General features: G+C 39.8%; 1 protein-coding gene across 4 annotated transcripts in view; it reads right to left on the reverse strand.

Annotated features, from left to right (window-relative positions):
• Positions 1-19870, reverse strand: part of CPEB2 (cytoplasmic polyadenylation element binding protein 2) — a 51306-nt gene extending 31436 nt beyond the window's left edge. For 2 of the 4 annotated variants that reach the window (XM_064418626.1, XM_064418625.1), the window contains exons 1-3: positions 18082-18756; positions 15162-15440; positions 5152-5242 (exon numbers count right to left, since the gene is read on the reverse strand). In XM_064418626.1, coding sequence (XP_064274696.1) covers positions 5152-5242; positions 15162-15440; positions 18082-18654 — 943 coding nt within the window. In that variant the 5' untranslated portion in view covers positions 18655-18756. Of the gene's footprint in view, positions 1-1251; positions 1277-5151; positions 5243-15161; positions 15441-18081 lie in introns of those variants that run through there. The other 2 variants (XM_064418624.1, XM_064418627.1) reach the window with 2 other exon arrangements.
• Positions 19871-20114: the final 244 nt, after the last annotated feature.

Consider the following 20114-nt stretch of genomic DNA (forward strand, 5'->3'; position numbering starts at 1 on the left):
TAGGCTGTCCACCTTAATTTTATGACAGGTGAATTAATAACATTTCACACGTAGAATTGGGTTCAAAATCAGTTTTACACAGAGCTCAGACCACAGCATTTTTGAACAGGTTATTCTAGTTAAATTTACCATATTAAACCTCACTTAAAATATGAGTATGTAGAATACAGAAGATAGGAGCACCATCTTGTAACAATTTACTTTGCTTCTATCACATCTCTTCTAGCTGGCTATTTTCACTCTGTTTTTTGACCCATTAAAAAAAAATACCATTTTAAGAACAAGGCACAAATCCTTTCTAATCCCACGCTGCTTCAATGTCAGTAATCTAGAACTGTATAAACCATTCAATGGTCTTCTAGCAGTTCCAGAGGCCTCCACCTGCTTAAAAATGTAGTTTTAATAGCAAAGATGATTGAATAGTTTAAAGTCAGCCACCAATTAGTTGTAAAATATCTAACATTTAAATAGTAGACTTAGTCCTATCCTGAAAAATATAAATTAATTTACTACCTCTCTACAGAACTTGTGTACAGATCCAAAATTTGTAATTTACCATCTGGAACAAATTAAGTGCCTAATATTACCATTCTGTACCAGGAAGATCATCATGTTACAAAAATTCTCTGCAAACCTCAACTTGCAACTTCACCATGCTAATTAAAAATTCTCATGTATTGTGGCTAAATTGAAACTAGCATTGCTAAGAAGCAGCAGGTATGCCTGACACTTCTTATACAACTAGAGTTCTATTAAATCTAGCCTCCTCTTACTTATCTAAATGTAATTAATATTAACAGAACTGCCTGAGTCACACATTTCTCAATGCACTCTTCTGCGAGGACAGAAAAAAATTAAAAGCTTCAAATAAGTTTTGGTGGGCCATTATATCCACTGAATCCAATTAAGAGTCTTGCTAATCCAAACAGGAGGAAAGAGTAACAAACTTTGTTTTAGCAACATTTCTGTATTCTCATGTTACTGATATGGAAAAAGGAAATTTAAATTTTTGTAAAATAAAAAGTGAGTATGCCAAGAAGTTTAAGGCAAATTCAAATCTACTTTTGGAAATGCATACTTTTTATTCCTATTTAACTAAACTGTTGGAGGAATCCCCATATATTAGAACATTACTTCTAAAAATATTACTGACTCAGATTCACAAGTTCAATACTTTATATGTACTCTCCCCCTTTTTAAAACAAGTCTTAATTTGTTGTATGAAGAGACCGAGAATCAAAAACTCCTTACCCCTTTTCCTTTCTTTTCAAGAGATCTCCTGAGTAGAAGAGAAAAAGCTTCCAAGTCAAGCTTTTCCCAGTAAGAGTGAATGGCTGAGGATCACAGCAGTTTCAGAAGGCACAGTTTTGGAATCAGTGTAGTTAAGACAACAGCACAAACCCGTGTTTGGACAACACCTAGTTACAGAAAGCCTGGAGACTGCATTTTCCAATGCTTGCGTATGAACTGTGCAAGTCAGAACGAGGCCAAATGGGTTGTCTCTGATAGTCCATGTATTCAAACAAATCAGTATATCAGCTTAAATATATTCTTTTATCAGAAAAAGTTTATATGAAAGAAAGAAGAAACAATGTGTACCTAAGACTTCAAAGCCTTTTAAGTGACAAGGGAGAGAATTTTTCCCTCTGTATTTTTTTTCCAGCCTCAGAAATTCTTTTCTTGGCACAATGTGAATTACTCTAGGAAGAAACTGTGATGCTTTAAATTTCAGAGCTTCAGAACACAAAATATAAAACAAATGTCTTTGAAAGAAAGACAATGCTCTTTGTGCCACAATCTTTACTAGAAAGATGTTTAAAACAGCAGGTAATGAATTCCATTAAATCAGTCTCCTCAATACTAATATACATTGCATAAAAAATGTAACAACTGCTTCTAAGCTTTCTCCATAATCTGTTTCAGCCTAAATGCACTGTCTTTCCTGCTTCTTGACAGAAAAATGCATTGATATTTGGAGGAGAAGAAGTGGAAAAAAGAAAACCAGGTATGCAAGTGGTATGTCTGAAGAGTTATACTAGCAATAGCTCTATGTGTCAGGCTATCAGTATTTAATTCTTCTCTCAATTGTTTTAAGAGCTATTAGAAGAATAAAAAGGGTATTTAAGAACAATGATATAAAAATGAATTAATTTAACTTCAGTTTTTATTTCACTGGAGTTGAATGGATGGGATAATCTTAAACATTACTTAAGGTCCTGTTATGAAACACATTGCAAGAAAGCTGCATGAGAAAGATTAGTTTTAATATGATCAGTATTTCTGCTGCAATGAGTAGTGAAGTCAAACATCTTCTCCCTATTACTCTATCTTGAAAGTATCTTACTGAAAGCTAAAATTACTTTTCTTTTGATCACATGTGCTGTAATGACAAAGCTTTGTCTAAACAAAGCTAAAACTAGTCATCTATAAACAATTTTCTGGCAGACATTAACTTAGCTTTCAGTGAATCATATTTGAAATAATTTTGTTTCAAGTTCATGAAAGCAAAAGTGGTGAAATTTTACTTGCTCCTAAAATGGATCTTGACATGCAAAACTTGAAGCTATGAGTTAGTACACAGACTGTCTGTTCTGCATTGTGCAAAATTTGAGACAAGATGCTTAGTCATACTCTAGATATTGTAAGCAGCTAAATCTGAAACACGTGCTTAAAATTCCAGGGACTTTCATTTTACTGCTGTGATCAGATATAAAAGATGCATTGTTTTAGTGTGCTTATATTTACTTCAAAACTTGTCATAAAAATATTCCCTAGTTACAAAATACTCTTTAGTTGCAACAAAATATGTTATATATTAATAAGAACAACAAATAATAATATTCTTAATCCTGTGCATTCTGCAAGCAAATATAATGGAGTTCAAAGTAAATGTTAGATTTTCTGTGGTGAAAAGTCACAGAGACTGATATAACCTAATTATAGTTTCATGTCTGGCAGAGAAAAGAAAAAAAAAGTTAAAGTTGCTCAGAAATTACAGAAATTCCAATTAATGGTGAAAAAAATCAGACAGTAAAGAAGAACTAAAAGGCCGATTCACCACAACATCTCCTCCTCCCATTTTCAGTCTGTAAGGAACATTTCTCATGCCTTATTGTTAATAACATAGCGGTTTCAGCTGAAATCACATCCACAGAGAAAAAATATCTTATCCATCAACTTAAATAGCAGCACACAATTACTCTATTTAAATTCAGTTGGCATGTGCATTGTTCTCTGGCACTCGAACAGAAAAATGGATTTCCTTTGAGTTCATCACTATCTATGGCTTCCATCTGTTTTAGTTCAAACATAAAACTTAGCAGAATTTTCACTGCAAGAACATCACTGTCTAACTGTTAAAAAAATATATCTCTTAACTGTAGACTGACACCATATTTCATGTCCCTAGAAAGCACAGATGGAAACTACTGAGTTTTTCAAGGTATCTACGTATGAACCAAATTACCTTTCAAGGCTTAAAGCTTTTTCTTGTCTTACTCTCTTTGGAAAATTATTATTGGAAATACATCATTTTCATCCATTGTAACATAACAAGTTACGAACAGATGAATAAAAATTAGTATCTTCTGTGCTCACTGTACCTCTGGAATCTCTTCTGCATTACAGAGATAAAATTAAAGCAGTGAGATGGCAGGGGGAACCGAGCAACCAATTCCATTTGTCATGTCAGCATGTACAGAAAGAAGAAACAGACTGATTTTCATCTTCAGGAATGTGAGAGTTGCCAATGGCAGTATAATGCAGTAGAAGATCTGCACTCTCTAGCTTTATGCCTAATGGTAGCTTTCAGACCAGGAAAGAAGCAGTAACCACCCGAGTGTGGCAATTAGAAGCACAAATCCCCTGTAAGAGGAATGACACACCTGGTCACCTCAGCCTTGAGGAGAGATGTATGCTTAGAGCACATGGCAGTCACACTGGGCTAGCTGTTTACAGGTTCCAAACCTTTTCTTTAACTTAATGTTTTACAAACATGTAGAATAGACAGAAACTGAATTTAATAATGGACTTCAATAAAATTGCTAAAATGGAATTAATTCTCTCTGAGCCATAACATAGAAGAGATGAGATTTAAGAACACCTAAGAAAATTTAATTTTGGCTTCCACTTACTTTAAAGTTGAGGAAAATTAACAGTTTAAGTAAATGCTAGCTTCTTACAGACGCTTTGTAGAGATTTTCAGCTTGGGAAAAAACTGCAGACTTTTGGCTAACTATTTTAAATCTTAAAATACCATTAAATGCTACCTGAATGCTACAGGTCTTCCAAGTAATTACACAGATCTTAAAAGAATCATGAGCAGACTACCAAGGTGTCCTTCAAATTAGGAGAATAACAGCCCTTTCTGTGCTAATGCAATATATAGTAAATATAGGAGCCTCTAGAAATGGAGAATGGATGGGAGTAAATAATGCTGCAAAAAAATTGATTGTTTTATTTTTTCAATTGCTTCAATACAGACATTTAATTTCTCCAAAGCAAGCCTAAAGTCATGGATAATTTTAAAATTAGATTGTGTTAATCTAATTAGAACACCACAAATGAAGTAACATCTGATCAGCTCAAGTGAAATTGTCTGAGTTCCTGCCTTGATGTTCAATAGTAAATGCTACCTGAGAAAGTATGGAAGAACAGAATTCACAGGAATGAGTTAATATGCAGTGGAAAGAGGAGTTCAAATGGAAGCCCACACAGACTAGCTATATGCTTACTGCTGTGACCAAACGATTTAATAGAGCTCAGGACTGTAAGAGGAACCAGCATTCTAAAGCCAACTGTATTTCTGGACTTCTTCAGATTTGGATGCATTAGTATCCTCCAGCAGATTTGAAAAAAAAATATTTTAAAAGGCAAATTCTGATTTTTTCAATTGACTTAGTAGTTTGGTTTTTTTCAGCTTTCACTGCAGAGAAAGAGAAAATTACCTGGCAACACTTGGAGTGGTTTGTATTAAGTAAGTCTGAAACAATGTTTTCAGTAAAAGACAGCTTGAGATTGACTTTTCATTTGACTGAAAAAATAGTTCATTTTCTATTTTAATATGAACTTAGAATCTAAATTAACAATCAGTATTCATTCAAATATGCAGAATGGATGACCCTTTTTTCTTTACTTAGCATAATAACATACCTTTAAGTGGATCATGCTCTGCTCTCATAATGTCAATAAGGGAGTTTTCCAAAGAGTGCATATTCAGACTGTCATACATTCTATTTCGATCCTAAAAGAAAACAAAAGCCTTAGTATTGGTATACAAATTCTGTAGTTTTTAACAAAAAACTTGAAAGGAAAACACAAGTTCCTTCTAACAGCTGCCCACTCAGACACTCTGAAGATGGACAATGATACAAAGTAAGATCTAATTTTATTAACTGTAATTTTAACAGCATCCAAATATAAAACTAGAGATGCAGTGTGAAGAACTGTGTGATGCAGTGTGAACAAATGCTGTGTATGCATTTGACAGCCTGTGAATGCCTGTTTCCTTCAAAAATGCTTGAATCAGTTCTAGTGATCCATAGCACAGTTATGCATAAGCTGATTACTGAAGACTAACGCCTGTAAGAGTTCAATTTCCTTTCATGCACAAGTAAAATAGTGAGGAAAGTGGGGAACTACAGGACAAGGGCAGCCATGTCACATAAAAGAGCATTTCTTGGTGCTTGGCCAAGTGCCTGGCATGGGCCACCAGCCCCTGCCGGAGGCCGCGCTTGCCGGCTTCAGGGTCTTTGCATACAAAGACTTGAGTTACAAATGGTCAGCCCTTAATGGTTAAAGGCTGGAAAATTAAAGCTAAACTATGAAAAGAAAATGTGAACAAATCTTACTAATAGATTATCAGCCTTATAGAGGACAATTTCTTTCACACATGATTATTAGGAAGTTACCATACTGTCTTTACAAATATTTTCACTGACAGTAATAAAAGTTGCTGCAATGAACTGAAGATGTTTTCACTGATTTTGTTTTATCCAAGCCATTTTCTCCCATGTTTTCCAATACACCCAAGTTACAGACACAGAAAAAAGATGACTAAATTCTTTGGTTTTTCTGGAATACCTTTTCAAACTGAGAACAGATTCTGTAAAATTATAATCTTTTCTACTTTCAAGGCTTCTGACTAGACTGTACTGCACTTAAATCCTACAACTAAGCCTTAATTTTACTGTGGCCTTCACTCTAGTAATTCAGCAGAGTAAGATGAAATACATCATATACATCCCAGGACTGGTGAAATTCCCTAAAGATGCAGCCATGCACTTAGTATGTATATAACAGGAACATAAGGTATATACCACACTCACTCTGACTTTCCATGACAGTTCAGTAGAACCATAGATTAAACTCGAGCTACGTCCCTCAGCAAACAGGTATTCTTCACATTGGAGGAGTAAAAAAGCAAGCCATGAATCACTCACTACAACTTCTGATCAGCTTTGCCATGATGAAACTACGGTTTCACTTTCATCTCTTAAAAATTTTAGTCACTGTTGAGATGAAGAGGAAGAAGCTTTTTTTCCCACCTCTCTCTATCTCAAACAACTATTAAGAGTAATGGATTCCTGTTGGGTAAGTCATGTGTTAAAAAAATAAAGTATCTGATCAAATTAACATTGGAAGCATTTGGACAATTTTAATGATAAATTAAAAACACAGGTTTCTCTGTTCTCTGGCTACATCCCAGACCAAATGTCACTGACACTTCAAGAGGCAATCTTCAACCTGGTTTGAGTGCAAACAAGTCACCATCACTATTTTACTTCATAGTAACAGTAATTTTGGGACTGGCTGGCTTTTGCTCAGTTTAGTTGCCCTGAGAACCACCAAAAGAAACTGAAGTGACTAATCTGCTTCCATGCCCTTACAGGTTTGTTTCTCAACAGCACAATAAAAAGAACCTGCTTACCACAGCAAACTAGCTTTCTATAGAAGGTGTGAGCAGTGGCCAAGATGGATCAGTTCCCTACTGTCCCCTAGCATGCAGAAGGTATCTCATCAGCACTGTTAATGAAGTCTTAAATTCAGTTTACGGCACTAGTTGGTAGGTAGTCAGTGCTCTTGCAAAAACCAGCACTGAATAAAGACAAAACATGCTTTGCTACCTTTGTAGCTGATAGGGGAAAAGAACTAGTGTTGGTAAAAACCAGACTGAACTGTATATGGTGTTTCATTTTTGTAACAGGCTCATTACAAATTTTCTTATTTATTTTAACACTGCTACATACAAATGTGTTCAAGTAACACATGACTATCTGGGAAATTGTCATTATTACAGACTTAATGACACTCTGTGGCGCCTATAAGAAAAGGCTCAGCCGTGGTTAATTCCTAGAACTGGGTACTTGGTCCTAGATCTTACACGGGAATGGAAAAGTCAAATACAGAACATGTGCTCACAATTTATTTGTAAACTGCTCTACTGGGTGACATGGTGCAATGATTCTGACTTCACCCTTGCATCATTCTATTTTGAAAGTTCTGTGTATCTAGAAGCAGAAGGAAAAATAAGCTTTTCCCATCCTTTTTAGAAAGTTTGTTTCCTTTAATTGCATTACTTAATTTTGGGCAGTGGAAACATACAATGGGCAGATGCCACACAATATCAGAACGTTGTGAATACACCGAAGTACAGCAGGATTGAAATATGTGAATTGTATTCTTCTATCCCCCTACCCACATATCACACTACCCTATCGTGAGTTTGGGTACTGCCTTGGTAATCAGTGCTTCAAAATTTTAATCTCTATTCCAAATGACACTGATGAATTGCATGCTGTCTCTAAAGGAGCAAGTAATTCTTTGAGTACAAAGTTCATTTTAAATCTTTGTGCAGCTTGGCTTTATAATGCTACAAAAAACTGCTTTGAGTTCCCCAAATATGTACATCATATCTTTCAAGAGAAGAGTTATCATCTATGCTAATAGGAAGCTTTAATTTCAAAGCAAAACTTAAAAGTATTTCAGTAATGTAGGTCACACACCAGCCAGAATTATCTAGAAAGGTCTGTTGAAACAGGACAATTCCACTACAGAAGGCACTATTAAACCAGAAAACTTCCATTACAGTTTTGGTCAATTTTTAGGACAAGCACAAAAAGCACTACCACACAACATGATTGTTCCAGATCTCCATGCATGTGGAAACAGTCCCAAGAATTAGGATTAGCTTTATTTTCATTGTTTCAACACAACTGATATGCAGTTCTCTTCTAAAATAACCTGGCCCTACTTTTAAAACAACATGGAAGTAGTCCCAAAAATTAGTACTATTTCCATGTTGTCTTAAAGACAGTTTCAGATTGTTTTGGAAGATAACTGCTTACCAACCATGTTGAAATAATAAGACTAAAAATAATCAGTAGTGCAAAGGCAGTGATACCTAAGCATGTATGTTAATACACATTTTCTATCATCCTACTCCAGAATTGTCAAGGTTGAATATTTTTCATTCCCTTCAATTCTGTGGCTCATCAGTCCTGTGCTAAGAAGCAGGTGAACCCTTGCTGTGTCAGAAGGTCTGTATCTCAGTGGAATGTCACAACATAATGCTAGCTTTTTCCCTCACAGCTGATAGTTAACTTCTCCCACGCACTACAAATTCTCAGACTAGTTTTTTTACTTTTAGCTAAATGTTTGACTCCTGCTTGATCTCCCTTTCCCATATCAGAATCACAACTACAGACTGAGTGATATGGTTAAGTAAAAAATCACCTATGTGAGAAAACTTACAGAAAATGGTAGTTACTTTAGGAATAGGAAAAGCACAAAGTATCCTTACAATGGAGTACAAGTGCTAGAAGGAGCTTTTGACAATGTCATGCAAAGTACAGCTAGAGTATTCATTTGAAAAGTAGCTCCCAAGCCATGCATCTGAATATGCACGAATGGGAGAAGGGCAGCTTTCTCTGAAGAGCAAGTTTCAGTACTAAACTCAGGAACAAACAGATTTTTTGGCACATTTTGCTTAGAACTTCTATATATATACCCATGCAATTTATGCAAAGATTATCCTGTCTGAGCATTTGCAGAAACTGCAGTCACATCTCTAAGCTTACATATTGTCACTTATGCATAAAGCAAATACAAGGACCAAAGCTATTGAATGGTGAATAATTTTGCTTATTTTTAACTGCAAACACTACTTCATAGTTAAATTTGACACCTTTGAATTTTGGAAATAGGTTTTCAACTACTGATTTGTGGGACTGCTTATAGGAAAAATTAGAAAGCTACCACAGATATTAAAATCTGTAAATGGTAGTATCTTTAAGGAATGATCTTTACATGTCTATTCATATTCTAAAGAAATGCAGCACCATGAGATAGCAGCTGAAGACCAAAGTCATAAAGCTTATAGCTGTTTCAAGTATGGTCTTAGCTGCAAAAAGGACTCCAACTTTGACCTTGATGAATTAACTGATTTTGTTAAAAGCTAAATTAAAGAAGACTTTTTAAAACTGCTTCCCCAACTAAAAGATTAACAAATACCATTTTTTTTCACCTTAAACCTGACTCCTGAATAAAAATGTGCTTTAAGACTAGAAAGTGACAGCTGATTTAGTAATAAAGTATCTACACTCTAAAAAGTACCTGAATGTAGTATTCATTGTTAATGCTAGCAGGAATAACAATTCCTACATACATATTCTAAAATACCTCTACTAAGATCTAAATTTCAAGTTATTCTTATTTTATTGAGGATGTACTATAATCATAAGCCCCTTGTTGAAACCATAATTAGTGTAAATGAGAAACTAAATATGAAAACCTATTGGAACTACAATTTTAGCTCTATAAAAAAGCAAGGAGGAAGACTTGAAGTCGACACACAAAATTGCTTGGCTACTTTTCACAGTGTCATTAGTGGTAAAGATGAACTAAAGATGTCTGGTAGACATCTGTGAATGGTCAACTTGACAGCAAAGTGTTTGAAGTTAAAATGACACCATCAGCTACGTAAGCTAATTAAATTGAGCCTAAAATGCACCAAGAACAGGTCCTGTGGCAAAGACACAACCACTTCCTAGCATTTAAAAATGAACAAAAAAATCCCAATACTGGAGTACTTCAACTCAAGAATATGTATTCATAACCTGGAAACAACCAGACACCAGACTATGTAGATGATTAAAGTACTGGCATTCTTGACTTACATGGCAAATCTAGAAAATCTATATATTATAGTTTCGATGAAATATTTAAAGGGACATTTAGAAATTTGAAAGGGACATTGTTATTCAAGTTTTGGGTTTCTCATACCCCTGCTCCACATCTAGAAATACCTACACAATCTTGAGTACTTAAATGCAAATACATCAGCACATATAGCAAATGTACTTTTGGACAGATCTCAGGTGAGAACACATTCATTTTAACTCAGAGAACAAGGTTAGGCAAGATAGCCATCATATACTCACTGCTATAACTATCAAGCCTGTGAAATATTTTGTTTAATTTTTCTAACTCTGATTTTGTATTGCATTGATAGAATGAGCTGTATTACTCAAGAAAAATTAAACAACAGGAGAAAAGTCTTATATCATATGAAGTCATAAAAACATTAGCATGGTAAGACCTACAAGCTCCCCACTAATTGATTGCTTTGAATGGCAAATCTGTGCAGCTCCTAATACTATTTATTCAAAGGTTGTGATCCTGAAGTTAAAAGCATGACCATAGACTGCTTTCCCCAATTAGAGTTATCCCCAGTATGGTCCTCAAACACAAATATCTAGTTGTGTGTGATATCTCAATCAGTCCCAGGCAATCATCCACTGGGTTAAAACCCCTGAAACTGTTCTGTTCCAGCACAGCCTCAATAAAAATAAACTGGTAAAGCCTGGCTGATAGAGCAGTGTTTGGACAATTATATTACTCTGAAGTGTAAGAAAACTCTGCAGCTAGATAATCTCAATGCCTTCAAGTTTAACATCAGCTGCCAAACACTGAACACTTGACAAAATGGGCCACACATTTAGGAGTCTAAACATGGCATTAAGAACTCAAACTTTAGCAACTTGCTCTTCACCTAATATTCACTGGTATGTGCATCATCTAGATACACAGCCATTGAAAATGTTAAGCTCTATGAAATGACATTAAAATTATCACATAGAAAATTTGACATTTTCCAAATGGAAGTGATTCTAAGAACATGACAGCAGCTTAAATTAAATACCTAAAACTAACACCTGTTGTGACATACAATCTTAAACCTCATTTTGTTTTTCATGTGATTTGCTTTCTTTGAAAACTTGAGCACATTTCAAAAAGAAATAGAAAAAGAAACAGAAAAAGAAAAAGCTGCATTTGTGCAAGATACTACCTCACCATACCAATCCCCAGCTGGAGAGCTATGTTTAAACACAGAATAAGAACACTCAGCTTTCAGGACCATGAACATTACGCACTGTTTGTCTGAACAAACAGGAAGGACAAATGAAGGTGAAAACCACCCAGAAACATGGTGCATTTCCTTAATTCAAAAGGGACACAGAAATTAGATTCATGTTCAGAGAATGCAGTGTTTTAACTAGAATGAAAGCAGTCAAACACTGATATATAGTATTAAACATTTTTAACAGGTTTTAGTAAGATTATTTGCAGGACAGTAAGAAAAACTAAGCTCACAATCAAAATAGAGTTAGCAGAAACTGAAATTCTCAAAAAAAGTAAAAATTTAGAAATACTTTATTATTTTCCTCATACATACAGTGTAAATCAAAAAAGTGGATATACAAAACATGATCTCTGTCCTCGGGTTTTGTCCACAGATATGCCTGTAGCATGTTTTTTGGGGAAAAACACTTGCATAAAAGTTTAGAAATATATTTTCAGTTTTGTACCCTATAATCAGGGCTTATTTTTGTACTTTAGGTCAGGGAATAAAAGAGACTATTCATATCATCTCACTTCCTGAAATGCAATGTAAGTGCCTAAAGTGGAATCCCAGGGGCTGCGTAAGGTCAGTGGTGGCAGGTATGTTCTTCTAGAGAATTAGATTATCTAAATAAGGAACCTAGATTCCATCTAAGGAGAGAGAAATAGGCCCCTCAATTAAATGCTTAACTTGTACAGTGTCAATACTTGACAAGATTTCTAACTGTCCCTTTAATGATTCAAGTGCAAGGCAACAACCCTTCCCTACATGAAGTACCTACAATGGTGGAAGTAGGATGGCTGAACTTAGACAAAATTACATCTAAAGGTTATAGGTCCATGAAAGAACTGTATCTGATGCAGTTTGTACTATCCTGAGAAAGACAGAAAAGCTTCTAACAGTGAGGCATGTAAGAAAAACTTGGCTATATGCTTAATTTGCTTATGTTTAAATCAGTGTTGCAATGATGTTTAATTATTTTTACTTAAAACCAAAACAAACTGCTGAACTTTTAAAAAATCTTCAGAGATGTCTCTCATAACTTCTGCAAGCAAAAGCAGCTTGGCTGGAACTAATGTGGCCAGTATGAACTCAACTTCATATGGGGTATGTTTCAGTTTTAACTAAGAAGTACAGAAAATCAGCTTTCATCCCTACAAGCAATACTCATAATAGTCTACTCAGTTATCAGTAATGACATTCATTGTCACTGGTATATTAGTTTAACGTCAAGAAATGTTTTTTTCATCAGAACTGATGCCAGTTCTATTTCGGGACCCACCCAGCAATGCAAACACCAAAGAATAAAGAAGTTTGATGGAAGGGCAAAGCTTCAAATTTGCATACAATTCCCCTGTGGTTTATCACATTTGCATGAGGTACGTGTTTTTTCAGAAAATGGATGAGCAGCTGACGTGCTGAATGCTATCTGGACTTCGCAAAAACATATAGCATTTAAAAAAAAATGGTAGCTGAATGTTAAAGACTACACAAAGTCCCTGAGAGCACTGGCTTTTCTAAGCCAGTTTTTAAATTGCTAATTTTGAGCTAGCTAAAGTTTGCAAGAGAGGTGCTTTGTCCCCTCCCCTACAAAATTATTACTGTGGTTAGCCCAAAGAAAAAGGTATTCTGCAGAACTGGGAATGATGCAGTATGTATCCAACACACATTCTAAGATGTGTTTGCTCTGTGGAAGCTTGGAAGAGATAGGTAACTTCTACATGCACGTAAATGCTTTTGTGCTAGACTTTCCAAACAGGACAAAATTCCATTTGTACTATTTTTTTAGCATTTTCTGAAATTGCTACTGTATCTTTAAGAATCCTCAATCTAAATACCACAGCCTTTTATGGAACGAGACAAGCACAGTACAAATCAGCAAGATGGGTGTTTGACAGCATTGCAATTGCCAACAAGTCCTGATGAAAAGAAGCACGAGCTCTAAGCTCTATTTAACTTTTTCATTATGACTTGCAAAAATGTAACAGTCATCCCAAGGAATTAATCATATAACAATAGTGTACTAACTGAAAAATAAGAACATGACAGTGTAGCAAAATAATTTAGGGAAACATATAGTGTTTCCACAATAGCAGTAGATAACATTGCAACCTTTCAAAGAGGTTTATTTTAACTGTGCTCTGCAACTATAACTTCACACATGTCAGGGAGATTTAAGCATAGACAGACCAACAGCATAAATATAGCCAAACAGGGCAATTTAATTGGTTGGTCTGATGCTCATAGGTATAACCAACAATTAAGAATGCCCAACTTCTTACTTGGACATTATGCCTTAAAAAATCCACCAACCCTTACAGAGAAACACTGAGATATAAAGTTAAACTGAAAGGATTTCTTTCCTAGCTTATTATGCACAAATTATTTAGACGATAGCCTAAATGCAGAAGACACTTGTTTAGACATCAAATGAGTTCATCGATATTCGAAAATTGCTGTAGAAGCTTCCGAAAGTTCAAAGTATTGGTCACATGAACTTGTAAGGCATACTGGAGGAGCAAATACATTTACAGCCTCTGCTTAGCCATGCATGAATTCCAGTGTGTATGTCACGGCAGTTTCAATGCATGATGGCATTAATATTTCTAAATCTTTGGGACGGATTTCAGTATTTACTTTCTGCTATTTTTGCTGCCCTGCACTGCAAAGCATTATCTATCTGTAATCCGTTTGCCATAACAGAACACAATTCCTGAAGAATACCACATTTTCTCCCCATCTTTCTAACACACAAAAGATTATTCAACTATGATATGCCAGCTATCAAGGCTACTTAATGGAATCTGTTTGGATAGCATCAGGTCCAAATGTAAATGTTTCAGCATAACTTGGCACATCCAAAAATCATGTAGGCGCCAAAACCACTGCAAGTATCAAGGTGCACCTGGACAGAGTCAGGACACGGCCTCCTGTGACAAATTCACTAGAAAAATGGTATGAAAACCCCAAACTGTAAAGGGAAATCTGGTCCTAAGGAGCACCTTTTGCCACTACTTCAGCTACTTAAGTATTAGATTGCCATTCATGCAAATACAGCTCAAATCTGGTCACAATTACGACAAATGAAAGGCCTCCGCTAACAAGGAGTAACTCAATTAATATAGGTAAGAATGAGAAAAATAACATTTTACCAAGAGATTACTGAGGGTGGAGTTAAGTGACTTACTTAGTCACGTAAGATGCCACTGGCAAAATTCAGAAGGCCAATCCAGATCTTTAGTTCTAAGATCCTTCCATTTAACACTTACAAATCACAGAGCCTCCAGACAAAAGAAAACATAAAAGGTGCTACGATGTGGAGGAAAAAATCTTGCTGACACAGAAACATCAGCCTAGAATACCAGTAGAAGACAAACATGTCAAAGACTTGAGAACCATCTACAAAAGTAAGAAAACCTAAGTAGAAGGACAAAGCAAACAAAAATACCCTAAGGTTGAAAGGGATTCATAAGAATATAAGCATTACCATAGGCAGAAAATACTTGCTGGATTAAACATACTATGTTTTATTACTTCATCAGTGCAAAAAACAGTTGGTATGTTTTTTGACAATCAGTATCTGTGAGATACTGAACACACTCAACACATGGGGATTAATTGTAATTTAAGACTAAAAATAATGCAGAAACAATTTTCAAACCAAGTATCAGGACTGCAACCACTGTTTAGTTCTCATTTAAAATGAATGAAGTAAAAATGTTATGCAAGACCATGAACACACCAGGTATACCATCCTTACCTGCAAAGGAAGGAGAGTATTACTGTTGGTGTCAGTTCGGAAAACATTATCTTCAATCCACGATTTTGGTGTCAGTGATGGAGTAGAGCGAGTAAATTTAGGAGGAGCTATGACATTACCAGAAAAGGGCTTCTTCAAAGGAGAGATCTGGTTCATAGTTCCTGGAATTCCCATGGTTCCAGTTCTACGATGGTCTCTGCCATGCATTCCTCCCCAGGATATATTTCCTGTGCTCCAGCCACTGCTCTGATTGCTCCAGGGTGACTGCTTCAGAAGAGGCTAAAAAAGAAAGATTAATTTCTATTATTCTGAAAATACTTGGAATTATTTTCTACTTAAAAAAACCCAAACCCCAAAACAACCAGCCACCAAGTAAGCAATGCGCAGCAATTTCTATAAACCACTCTCTTCTGATACCATGTAAATTAGCTACTGAAGCAAGGAAGAAAACACAGCTTCATTAAAAAAATGTCATTCCTACTCCCCCATATATCTTCCCAAAAACCACTGCAGTACTTGCACAGGCAATTTTGAGTATCATTTTTATCATTACTATCATTTTAGCAACTGGTAGCATTTTTAAAGCTATGCAGAAGAAACCAATTTCCAAAAAACCTTGAAACCTGTTTTAATTATACAGCACTTGCTATTGTATGATGAGATCTCTGCAAAAGTAACAGCAGAATTTCAAATATATAAATTAAAAATTATTATTAAAATAATAGTTCTATTTTTACTCAGTGAATAGTAGTATTTCACTACAGTGAGTAGAAATTTAAAAATTAAAATTCAAATGGCAGATTTAATTCCCCCCACTCCAGTATTTTGAATATCATTGTCTCAGTATTACCATATAAGAGCAAAAAAGAGCACTGACTACTGTAAGAGAATCTGTCTGAAGGAGCTATCTTAACATTTCCATTAAAATGCATTATTCTGAAGCCACTGCTCAAATGTTTCTGGAGTAATGAATGGAGTAATTTCTGGAGTAATGAATCTGTGGAATTCAGCAGGCTGTACTCCAGAATTTTTTTTTATTATTTCTTCTTCTATGCAGATATGGTGCACCTTACACCTACCTAAACACACTTTTAAGTGCGCTATATTCTCTAATATGAACATGGAAGCAATTTTTAGAAAGACAATTTGTAAAGGATTAAGTTTTTATTCGTAAGATAAAACTTCTGCTAAAAAAGTGACCTATAGTGGTTGTCATATTACCAAGAGGTGGATCCACAGAGCATGACTGACAGTGAAGAACTGTATTTATCTTTAGTAGTCTCAAATCTGACTGTTCTTGGAAACACTTTTCCTCAAACATAGAAATGAAGTGGGGGTGTGTGTGATGATTCTAAATTCAGTTCTGTGAAGTGAAAACACAGTACTTTTATCTCTAAGCTTAGCTGCAAGCAATCCTTAACGTGCATTCTAATAACTTAAAAATTTAAAGCATGTCAATATGTTATGTATCAGGTAAAAGAGAACTTTCTGAAGACAGAAAGATAAAATTGTAACAACGTCTCCACTACCCTCACCCCCAGAAAACAAACCAAAAAAACCACTAAAGCCATTCTTGGTCAAGTGATCAGGAAAACATCCTATTCTATATAATTATAGATAATTACGTTGTAAAACTTGAATACTTGCTTTGGAATTTTGGGAGAGGCAAGCACTCTATTGTGAAACAAACCTTAAGAGATAATGCCAAATGCTAACAAGCCTCTAATATTGCTAGCTATGTCGTCATGGCACTGTTTAAGTATACCCACAACTTGTAAGTGAGAGAAAATTCCTGTACACCTCACTCTTGGAAAATTGCTTGGAATTTGTTTGAAGAAGGTTATTATAAATGTTAAGGACAACTAGCTCCTAATCATAATGCATCGTAATCAGTTCTTCAACAGGCACACAATGTGAGATTCCAGTTCTGATACAAATGAATCGCCACTGATTAAATCTGACCGGATTTAATACTAGAATTGGAAAAAAAAAATGAGGCCTATGTAACTTCAGCCTTTCATAAATGAGCAAATTATTGAGTAAAACTGGCTTATAATACAACAGCTGGTAATATGAACGCGGATTTTCTTCTCACTTATTTCTTATAATATTCTGTTCCACGAAGAAATGTAAACTTCCATTTTAACACGGGATTGTTAAATCCCTTGATTAAAATTAGATTAAAATCGGTTACAGAACTTGAAACACTGCTCTGTCCTCAGATACGCATTCAAGCCATGTCAGTCAGTCAAAAGCCCTGCAAAGACAGCACGGTGTCAACTTTCGCATGTGACCCTCCTCTGGGCGACCCGCGCCCGTGGGACCGAGCCCGCCCGGGGGCCGGCCCGCGGCTGGGGCAGGGGCTGCCGGGGGGGCGGCGCTGGCCGGAGCTGTCAGACTCATTGTTCCGGGGACACTGCGCCCGCCGCGGGCCACTCGGGGGACAAGCGGGGCGTTTTCACGGCGGAACTCCCAGACACCAACAGGAGCGGTTGAGCTCTTCTTTTTTGAAGCGCAAACCCTCTTTTCTCGTCCCGAGTAAAACCCCGGCGTCTCTCAGGAGGCGACGCCGCACCAAGGAGGGCAAGAGCCATCCCGGCACCTGCCACCCGGAACGGGCGGCGAGAGTGGCCGGGAGTGGGGCGGCCGCTGCCCACAGACCCCTCCGGCGTGACCCCTCCGGCCGCCCGGCGCCGCACCGGGCGGGGGGCGCAGGTGCCCTCCCTCCCTCCCGCCGGGCCGGCCCCGCCCTGCCGCGGTCCCGCCGGGCTGTCACCGCCGCGCAGCCTCGCCCGGCGCCGGCGAGAGCGAAGCCGCCCGGCTGCCGCGGCCGGGCGGCCGAGGACAGCGGAGCCTCCGTCCCTTCCCCGCGCCCCTCTTCCCCGCCCCGGGTCTCCCCGCCGCGGCCGCCGCCCGGTACCTGGTGGTGGTTGTAGGAGTTTCTCTGCTGCAGGAAGGCGGCGGCGGCGGCCGCCGCCTGGTGTTGGTGCTGGAGCTGGGGGCTCACAGGGGATCTCCGGTTCTGCTGTTGCTGCTGCTGCTGCTGCTGAGGTAAATTCATCTGCGGCGGCGGCGGGGGGGCGGCGGCCGAGAAGGGGCTGCTGAAGGGCCCGGCGCAGGGGTTGTGAGGAGACACCGGCGAGAAGCTCTGGAAGAAAGCGGGGTTGATCGATGACGGGATCCCCGGGTAGAAGCTGGTCTCGGACTCCGGGCTCGGGGGTGGCATCGCGCTGATTTGCCCGCCGCCGCCGCTGGAGACCGGAGGCTGCTGCGTCTGCTGCGGAGGCGGCGACGAGGTCTGCACCGACCAGGGGGTGCCGAAGCCGGGCAGCGGCGGAGGAGGAGGGGAAGCCGCCGAGGAGGAGCCGCCCCCGCTCTGGTGATGGGGGCTGGGGATCTCCGGGCTCTGCAGGCTGCTGAAGCCAGAGCCGAGCCCGCCGGGCAGGAGGTTCCCGGGGCTGCCCAGTAAGTGGCTGTTCGGGGGGGACTCCATGGGGGGCAGCTTGGCTCTCGCCTGCAGATGAGGAGACGAAGGCGGATTCACGCAGGAGGCGGCGGCCACCCCCACATTGGGGTCCGCGGACGCCGATCCCCCCGGGCAGGAAGGGGCGAGCCGCTCCAAACCCCCCCTGTCCGCGCCGCCCTGGTGCTCGGCGGGGCCGACGGGCCGGTGCTGCGAGTGATCCCCCGTCCGCGGCGGCTCCGGGGGCTGAGCGCTGAGAAGCTGGAGCTGCTGCTGTTGCCTGTGCTCCTGCTGCTGGTACTTGTCAGTGGGGTGGCTGAACTGCTGCTGCTGCTGCTGCTGAGGGGGGTGGTGATGATAGTCTGGGGGGTGGTGGTTATTCAGGGGGTGGCTGCTGCCGAGCTGGGCTGGGCTGCTGAGCTGCTGCTTAAACTCTTTCCTCTTCTGGCTCAGCTGAGGAGGCGGCGGCTGTGGTTGCTGCGCTTGCTGCTTGTTTAAATCCTGGTGGGGGCTGAGACAGGGTTTAAAGTCAGAGGAGGGGTGGCCGAGAGGGGGGTGTCCCGACGCGAGGCTGCTGCCCAGCCTCTCGCTGCCTGGCTGCTGCTGCTGTGTCACCCCCAGGAGCAGCTCATCCTGCATGTTTTGATGATGCGCAGCAGCGACCGCTGAGGGGAAACAGGGAGGGCAGCGGCGTCCCGGCTGCCGGACGAACCGGCTACAGCGGGGAATGAGGCGAGGCGGCGGCGGCCGCTCCGGGCGGGGAGGGACCCGGCGGTGGGCAGGGGCTGAGGTGGCCGTCGGCGGGAGCTCCCCCGACACCGGCTCGGCGCAGAGGTGAACCCCCACCTCAGCACACTAAAGAGACAAAGATAATTAATAATCTTTGTGGCGAAGTGTTGGGGGGCGGGGGGAGAGTTTAAATACCCGCCTATCGCAAACCACTATGTAAGTCCCAAAATAGCTTATTTATAGAATAAAGCTCTCTTCTTTCCCATCATCGCCACTGTACTGCTTTAAAAATATCGCAGCTTTTTGATACGAGCCCATTTTTATCGGAGATTTCTTTTTCCTTTTGGTTTACTGGCACCCCCAGTAAGGCGGCCCTTCCCGCCTGCAGTCGCACCCACAGGGATCCACTAGATCAGGAATTCGCCCGGACAGGTCACTGCCCCCGGACAGAAACTCCTCCGTCCGACCCCCCAGCCGCCACACCGCAACGCAGGGGGACAGCGGGGCATTCCCGGGCCTGGCACTGGCGGGGAGGGAAGGAGGGGAGGCCGCCGGTACCTCCACAGGGCGGGCGACCCGGTGTCCTCAGCGAGGCTCCTGCCGCCCCCCGGCCGCCCCCGCCCCGCTGCCGGCTCGGAGCCGCCGCGGCGCCCTTAAGAGCGCCGGAACATCCGTCACACTGACGTCACAGGCACCGCCCCAGCCCGGCGGGCCCTGGTAATGAGCCTGTGGGCCTGCCCCGCTATGAATAATGCATCAGG

Source organism: Passer domesticus, chromosome 4 (assembly GCF_036417665.1).
Source record: "Passer domesticus isolate bPasDom1 chromosome 4, bPasDom1.hap1, whole genome shotgun sequence".
In the NCBI taxonomy this organism is placed as follows: Eukaryota; Metazoa; Chordata; class Aves; order Passeriformes; family Passeridae; genus Passer; species Passer domesticus.